This window comes from Olea europaea, unplaced genomic scaffold (genome assembly GCF_002742605.1).
Source record: "Olea europaea var. sylvestris unplaced genomic scaffold, O_europaea_v1 scaffold93, whole genome shotgun sequence".
Lineage (NCBI taxonomy): Eukaryota > Viridiplantae > Streptophyta > Magnoliopsida > Lamiales > Oleaceae > Olea > Olea europaea.
The window spans coordinates 506,723-515,946 of record NW_019267788.1 but is presented as its reverse complement, the minus strand read 5'-3'; the positions used below and the strand labels follow the sequence as shown (position 1 = coordinate 515,946).

General features: G+C 33.7%; 1 protein-coding gene across 1 annotated transcript; it reads right to left on the bottom strand.

Moving 5' to 3' along the window:
- Nucleotides 1–5,950: 5,950 nt before the first annotated feature.
- LOC111392457 (probable WRKY transcription factor 35) lies at nucleotides 5,951–8,420 on the bottom strand. Its single transcript, XM_023017807.1, has 3 exons — nucleotides 7,632–8,420; nucleotides 7,037–7,177; nucleotides 5,951–6,691 (listed from the first exon to the last, which is right to left on the bottom strand). The coding sequence occupies exons 1-3, from the start codon at nucleotides 8,153–8,155 to the stop codon at nucleotides 6,172–6,174; spliced, it is 1,185 nt and encodes a 394-aa protein (XP_022873575.1). The 5' UTR covers nucleotides 8,156–8,420; the 3' UTR covers nucleotides 5,951–6,171.
- Nucleotides 8,421–9,224: the final 804 nt, after the last annotated feature.

The window sequence follows — 9,224 nt, the reverse complement described above, 5'->3', positions numbered from 1 at the left end:
ATGAGCTTGATGATTGTGTTGGGTTAGCGAGACTTCATCCTCTGAGATCTCTCTCACCATTCTTCGTGAGTTAACACCATTTCCTTTGCTTCCACTCATTTTGCCAAGACATCATTTTTTTTCTTTAAAATGGGTCTCTTTAAGTTAATTTCTTCAAAGTCCCTTGTTCTTTCTTGAAGAACAAAATTTTTTACACCACCTCTTTATTTCTTTAAGGATCAAAGAGCTAAAAATAAACGTTTCCTTGATTTTTCTTTAAAACTTCACTTGCTCTTTCATCAAGAACAATAATTTTCTCAAAGGGGTATGGGATTGATTTTTCGATAGGCTTTTTCCTCATGGGATACACTCATGATTAAAGTGTGATTTTCCACAAATAGCATCAATTTATTGACCTCGAAAACTAGCAAAATTTGTGGTCAATAAATCCTTGTTCTACTCTCACATGTACTTGCTGCACATTTAAACAAAGGGTTGATGCTCGTGCCTGTATCTAAAGTGGTAGGGAGGCAGCCACAGATACTCTGATGCTTAAGTCAGTCATCGATGAAAGATATTTTTAGGTGTGGAATAGACAAAGTAATAAAAACTAGGTTGAAGAGAGAATACCAAACAATATATTGTGGATATGTGAAATTGCATTATATATGGGAGATACTCAGTGTGAACTTTTATATTAGAAATGAATAAATGGTGTCCATTGGATGCCTGACACGTGGTCGCATCTCAACGGGTCATGGGTCAACTCTGATAGGTGTCAATCCTAGCTATCCTAAGTTTGTGGTAATCTTAAATGATCTAGTAAGTAACCATCCTATGTCATAGGCCTATCACCTGAGAAGTGAACTGTAAAGTTGATTGAAAGTGTCTCTATAGAGTTGCCAAATATGCTAATGATATGGAATACGAGGCTAAAGCAATGTTTGTTGAAGCTGCCCTGTGAAGTAAAGGATTTTCACTTCGAAAATGTTGTTTCGAGTATCTATTTTAGCGGTATAATGGTTGTATATGTTGTAAATAAACAAAGTTTCAACTGGTAAGAGCATAGTCAAAACACTGTTATTGTAAGCAAAAGTTCTAACTCGCATGAGCGTAATTAGAACACAATGTAATGACATAGTATATGACTAAAACGACCACATGAAACCAAAATAAAATAAAAAGGAGTAGAAAAAGAAATTCAAGGTGAGCATAACTCTTTCCTTAAGACAAATTGACTTGTTACGATACTCACGATTGAATGGAAAATGTCTCTCAAGATACAATGGATACACACTTGTGGTAGCAGCATTTAAAACCACAAGAACGACGGAATTTTTCCTTTACAAAGGAATGTTATAAGAAGGAGAGAAAGATAAATTGCAAAAGAAGAATGGATGCTCAATGCAATTATGTACTCAAAATCACGTCCATAGAGTCCTATTTATAGATGTAGAAAGGGTGCAAATGAAGTAGTGTGGAAAAAAACCTGCATCCTTTCGAAAAGTTGCAATATTTCATTTCTTCCAATTTTGGACCGCAATTTCTCATTCATTCGGAATTGGTTTCGAAATTCCAAATATACCACTACAATCTACTCGACGAATAGAATAAGTTGATCTATTTACTTTTGTAATTTGACTATCCGATCAAATCCGAATATTTGACCGAAATTGACACGAAATAACACAATTTTATTTTTTCAGTTTTACACTTAACCAATTTTCGGTTAATTTCAATTATTATTGAGCCAATTCCAACATAAAATACACTTCGGCAACCTGTGATGCCTTTCCTTGGACATGGCACTTCGGATAAGGTGAAGTCACTTCAGATGAGACACGTAAACCACCTCGCCTTCTGCTCAACTACTTTGACCTAAGCTTAGGAAGGTTAGATAACATGGAGTGTAGGTCTTGCATAGTGATGAGGACATCATCTATTTTATTTATTTCTAATTGGACTTTATTTATATTTTAGATTCTATTTATGTAATTGGGCTTGTATTGGCCCAAGCTCGTTTTAGGTAGATTTTGTTTTGACTATTTAAACATAATTTGCCATGTAATTTCATTAGTTCGATGATTAAGATGAATTGAGATTGGTTGTGGCATCTCATTCCTTTCCCTTCCCCTCTCCCTCCTTGAATTTCTACTTCTCCGATTTCTCCTCCCATTCTCTCCAGTTCTCCCCTTTTTCTTACTATTTTCTTATTTATCCTGTATCAAATTTGGTATCAAAGCTGAACCTTCGATAATTTCTTTCTTATAATCCAAAATTTCTTCTTATTTTCTTCCCAAAATTTGTCGAAACAACACAAGTGAGAAGAATTTTGTGTAAAAGCAACAAATCTCATTTTTTTAGTTTCTTTCTTTGTTTAAAAAAAATTACTGTTTACGGGTACTATCCACACCTGAAATTTCATTTTAGAATTTTTTGCAATTTAAGAAAAAAACGAAACAAAAGGAGAGGAATTTCGATCGTTGTTGCTACTGCTAGGGTGCTGTTCCACAAAGTCTCACCCTAATACTCAACCCGCACAGCCCAATTCCTTGCAACCCAATTATTTTACTTACTTCGTGTTTTATTTATTAATGTCTTTTTATTTCATTGGGCTTGTCTAGTGGATTTGGCCCAAGTCCTTATCTTTAGGTTTTTTGTTTTACTATTTAAATCTAGTTGTTCTTGTAATTGAAACAGTTTGATGAATTGAAGAATATTTTAGTGGTTTGTTACCTATGTCTACTTCCTCCTCCCCTTTTTCCTGATTTCTCCCTCTTCTCCGGTTTCTCTCCCATTCTTTTTGGTTTCTCCCTCCCTTCTTGCTTCTTCTTTCTATTCTTTAATTCGTCCTGCATCACATAGCTTCTCACTTTTTCCTAGTTAGCTGCCACGTGATCTACCTCATTGGGTGAGCCATAACAATGTTTATGATAAAAGGACACAAAATAAAAATGAAAATATAGCATATAAAATAAAATAAATAAAGTCAAAATTCTTAAAATGCGATAAGATGGATTTTTTACTGAAGGACTAGAAATGATGTTGGACTATTTGATGTAGATTTTTTTTTTTTTTTTTTTTTTAGAACGGGTTTTGAGAAAAGTGATATTTTTGGAGAATGTGTGATTGGAAAATATGAAAAATTATGAATTTACATAAAAAAAATTATTTATTTTTTTTGGAAGAATGTGTTGGTAAAAAGACATTTGAAAAAAAAATAATAAAGAATCTATACATAAGGACGAATTTATTGATTTGGGATTTGGCAGGTCTTAAAGAGTAGTGATGTCAAGTCTAGCAACTTTGTAATTTTATTTCCTAAAAATTTATCAATAATATATATATAAAACTTCAAATATTATTGACATTGAGGGTAAGTTATTGCATATTAAGCTGACGTTTTGTAGAAAATGCTCGTGTATCTAATTTATATGTCACACTATCAACTCAATGTACACTTCAAAATGATATTGCGTCAGTTTTTATATATTTCTACACAGTCCTTTCAACTCAATGCAGTTGAAAAACGAGTCATGCCAAATTAGAAAATAGTTGAATATGCATAATTTACACGTCTTATCATGATCTTGGTAGATAGATTAATCGCTACAAGTTCTAAAACACTCAAATATTGGTCATGCAATTGAGCTTTATATGCTATTTCTTTCCCATCAAAATCATTCTTCAATACTAACTCCAATAAAACTAAAAAATTCTAACAAACACATAATTACATTTTTCCAGTCAATCATATTGGGAAAACTATATAAACTTTACACTTTCTTTATTTTCATTTTCCCCTTGTAAGGAAGTGACTTCAGTTGATATAGGTTAGATTTATATTTTATGAAAGTTGATGGATTTGACAAAACCTAAGGTCACTATTTATCAAATAATAATTCATGGAGAAGTGCTTTCGCAACAAGAGTAGTCACTAAGTCTCTATAGTACATCATGATCCCAATCTAATAAATATTGGCACATGGGACAAATAATTGGATAACTATTTAATAATAATAATAATAATAATAATAATAATAATAATAATAATAATAATAATAATAATAATAATTAAAGATTGAGTTTATTCTTGTGTGTGTTAGAAAACGCACAAGTCTTCTAGGATTAATTATTTATGTTTAGATTATAAAATCTACATGAAACATATATATTGTACAAGTGGGTACGTGTGCATAGGTGAATGGATGTGTGCTAGATGAGCGTCACGAATAGCTTAATACAGCATGTTGATAGTTATGATATTTGATAGTGATGAGGGAAATGTTAGAAATAATGTTATCTAGCATATTTAATTCACTCTATCCGTTAACGAGATAATAATTATGTAATCCAAAATTTATACGAAACACTTTGAAACAAGAAGAGCACAGAAGTGCCCAAATGTATAGTAATGATCATAAATGCCAAATACTATACGAAAAATATATAATAAAGTAAAGGGAGAAGAATTATCCCACGAAAAGGCAATGCTTGGTAGTTGCTCAAATCTGCACAAAACTATTTCATTGAGATCTTTGTAACTATATTTAAAACATTAATCTCACCCCCAATCTAGTTTAAAAGGCTAGTGAGAGTGATGCCAATGCAGATCTGTTTGGCTAACTTATAAGTAATTTATAAATTAAATATAAATGGTCAAAGTTTTGGCTCACTTATAAATAATTTATAAATCAGATATAAGTACTATCCATTTATTATCATTCATTTAAATTTATATAAAAATTAGATTGTTTATAAATTCTTCCCAAATGAAGGTCAAGTATCATGGTTTAGTGGAAATGAAATATAGATACTTGTCTCTACTAATTTAGGACCACAATAATAACAAGATTATTCAATAGAGTAATACTATTTAGTATCAATGGAGTTACAATATCAATTTAGGTGGTACTAAATATCATTAAATAAAAGATTTCTCCTTTAAATAAATATATCACTTAGTAGTCACATAGACTGGTGTTCAATACCACTTCGATTCCAAGAAATGAGCGAATCTAGGAAGTGATTCCCCCTAAAGGCTCTCTAGATGAGGATTAGGATTGAGAGTAGCCTCTCAAGGTCAAGCGCACATAGCTAGTTGCCAATGAGGCTGTTGAACTTCTAGTGTGGCCTTCCATTCTTTTAAGTTTGCTGGAGATCGAGCAATATCAATAATTCTAGCGGTCACAAGTACCCTTAGCTATCACTGGGGCTGCTTGAAATTGAAAAACCACTATAATTCTAAGGCCACTAGAAGTCCAACGAAACCGCTTTTCATTCATCCCGTAGCTAGTTGCCAATGAGGCTGTTGAACTTCTAGTGTGGCCTTCCATTCTTTTAAGTTTGCTGGAGATCGAGCAATATCAATAATTCTAGCGGTCACAAGTACCCTTAGCTATCACTGGGGCTGCTTGAAATTGAAAAACCACTATAATTCTAAGGCCACTAGAAGTCCAACGAAACCGCTTTTCATTCATCCCGTCCTGCATAATCTTAAACCTTCATTCGACGCGAACAACTAGTATCATAGAAAAATATGGTTATATCTAATTAATTAAACATTTAAGAATTCAAACCAATTGACACCATATATTGTAACCTGGCTATATTGAAAAAACAGAAAGCGGAGGAACCGAAGGCTTAAGTATCATCTCCTCTAAATTCAATACATATACATAATGACTCAATTGATAATAAATGTCATAAATTTCCTCAATTTCAATAGATTTTGCCTCTTTTAATTAAGGTATGTACCCATGATTGAATAATTTTCCCCACTCTTTAAATTGTCCCATCCAATATCAATCCCTTCATTGAGTTTTCCTGTCATATCTGACAAATACACTTTTTATAACTGTGAAACCTTCTGTTCCTCAGCTTTCTGTCCCATCTAATAATATTCCGAGAGAAATGGACTCACTGGCTTCTGCTCCAAATTTACCAGCAGTAATTTAACTACACAAAAAGGTAAAAATCATAGAAAATTTAACTAGTTGATCACATGTATCAGATGATTGTGTTGTGTTCGTTTATGGATGGCCTCACTCAACTGAATGAAATTGCATCAAACGAAACTGTTAAATCTGTATATACGATCATATGTCTGCTGTTTTAGGATCTTGTTAACTATGAATCCTTAGTTTCTCCAAATGAGATGATGTTAAGGTTGTTACTATTTCCTGCAGCACTCTAATTAAAGAAACTGAATGGATTTGAGGTCTTGTCTTCTTCGGCTTCTTCTCCAGAAAGTCCTTGAGTGAACAAGAGATCTAAAGGTTCGGCTTCGATGTCACCCAATTCTGAGAAGAAGTCTTCGGCTTGGTTGCTGTCATCGGCCGAAAATGCCGGCTCATAAATCTGTCGAAACCCTTCACTCAATTCGATATCAATAGTCGTTTCCAACTTCTTGTTGCAATCTTGATCCGTTCTCTCTTTCACAGATGGTGAGGATACATTTTCTGTATTGATTTCTTTTGGGTTTGTAGACTTTTGGCCCTGATGATCAGAACTTGATGAATTCTTGGGAGCTGAACTATTGTTCTTTGATGGCTGAGATCTTGTGGATCCTGCCAGAGCATTTCTTTGAGTTGGCCATGGATGATTGTGCTCAGAAGTGTAGGTGATGACTAACATGTTCGGGTCGGTTCGGCTACGCTCGACTTGTTTCCTTGCAGAACAACCCTTTGAACTGCTACATCTATAGTAGCCCCTAAATTGATCAAAACCACAAGAATTAAACAAGAGTTAAGAAAATTCTCAAATCTTGACTCGTCCCCTATGTTCCAACCCAACACCGGTGCTGACCTAGTTGGGACGTCTAGGTGCACTTGAACAAACTTACTAAGAACGAAAAGGTAGAATTAAGTTTCGGATTATGCCATTTTGCCAGAAGGATTTTGATAGATACAGCGACAGAAGTGTAGGTTGCAGTAAATGATTGAATGAAAAAAGCTGACTTTGCTACTAAAAATAAAATGATAGAATATTATGTAACATTATATCAACATTTATGTGAACCTATCTGACACACTGTAGCATAACTCAAAAGTTTTACCTTGGATAAGGGGAGCCTTTAATGGGTTTCTGGCCATACTTTCTCCAGGCCCAAAGATCAGAAGGAACAATTTCTCCACTGGGTCTGCTATTTGCAGGCGCAGGAGCCGGAATACAAACTACATTCTTGGCTTGACTCTTCCTGGTAGCATCAAAATCAGAACCGAGAAATGAATTTAAACACCGTGTTTTCTGGCTTTCTCAGTATTTAGAAAGCAAAAACTGATTCATCACTGTCCTTCTTGGCATTTACTTTCACTTTTTTTCTTTAAAAAGCTGAGATGATGTAGAATTTGAAAGACTACACAACGGAAATCCTGTAAGTGGGGTTTCCACCAACAGTATATGCAATAAATTTCATTAAAAACATATACAAAAAATCAATCTTACTGGGAAGGAAGCATATAAACTCAAGAAACTGTTTAATGATTTTATAACAAACCCTACTTTGAGATTCTAAACTCTCTGAAACTCGCTTTAATTATTAGTTAGTTTATGAAAGCCTGGTGTTGGTGTTATAGAATTTAAATATAAGATTATGATTTAAACAATCAAGAAGATTAAATTTTGAGTCAAGATATTAATTATATCATCACCTTCGTTTGATGCCCGTATTTCGCGGAGACGAGATCTGCACACCCACATCAGGATTTTCCACCAAACAACCTTCAAAACTTTTTTGAGAAATCCTATGATCATTAGAAACTAACAAAGGAGCTGCACCCATCGGAGAATCGCACGGCGGCAATAAGGGAAATTTTGTATTAGGAGAGATCTGCATCCTTGAAAAGATGCTAGGAGGCTTTTTTCTACTATCGTCAAGAATACTGTTATTTCCACTACCATCACCACCACCACTACTACCACGGAACCCTCCGGCACTTCCGGTATTTAAGAAACTTGACACGGGCACGAGCGAATTATCAATATCGTGGAGTAGTGGATCTCCCATTATGGAAAATGGATCCCCAAAATCATCGATTGGTTCTTCGATCTCGATGCTTGGGAACTGCCAGTCGGATTTCAAGATTGGTGCCTCGGGAGAATCGTTGCTGCTGCCTATTGTACCGCCACTGGCTCGAACTATATCAGCTAAATCACCTTGATAAGTAGTCTCCATTAATTCCCTGCAATAACTGACTTCACATACTTCAACTCAACATAAGCAATCTAATCATTTGACTTGCTTAGTTTGGCAAGTTTTTGCACCAAACATACGTATACAACATGCAATTTCAGGTTCTTGACATAAATTAGGTTTTCAAAGACTTATGTTTGAAGATCAGAACTTTTTTTCACGGAGAGTGATTTTTTAGTGAGAGAAAAAGTTGGAGAAGAGAGATAAGTCGCTGACTTTTCATTTAAAATCATACGCAACAAGAAGAAATGAGTTGTAAACTGGCTTAGAATAATAAAATTAATAAGGGTTTATGATATGAGATGATTGATATTTACATACACATGAAAAGGGTCAAATCTGTTCAATTGTTTCTGTTTATCATAATAATATATTTAGCATACTTTTGTTCTCCATCTCCATTTTTGTCTTCTTATCTCTCTCCCGTGATTTGTGTTACACGTAAAGAGTTAGCAATAAAATATAGTACCTATTTTGGCGGAAATTAAAATTGTGATGTAGTAGAATTTGGTAAAAATTGATTAATTACTTGTTTGGTACAGATTTTAAGCCAATTAAAATCAATTTTTTAACTGTTATTTCACTATTTCAGTCGTCATTTTTTAATTATTCTCTCACAAGTAGGACCCATTTTGATCTCTAACGGTCAAAAAATCAATTAATCAAATCCTTACCAAATAAGCACTAAATATATAGTTGAAAAGTTGTGAGTCCCATGAAATATGTGATTAAAATCAATTATTGATTTTGATTTAAATTAAAATCTAGATTTTTGATACCAATTAGGAACATAATATTACATAAAATTAAATAGTAAATGTACAAAGTTTTAACCGTAATTGTAATATCGTCGCTAGTATCAATATTGTCACTATAATCAATAAGAACTCGACTAGAACGAACGTCTATTTAGCTAATCACTGGTTAAATTGAGTTGAACTAAATATGATTAGAGCTTAATCAGATTATTTACTTTTCCTCGACACGGAATGGCCATAATAGTTCCTCATTGTATATAATGGATACTAGGTCGAATTGTTTTCAATTGTGG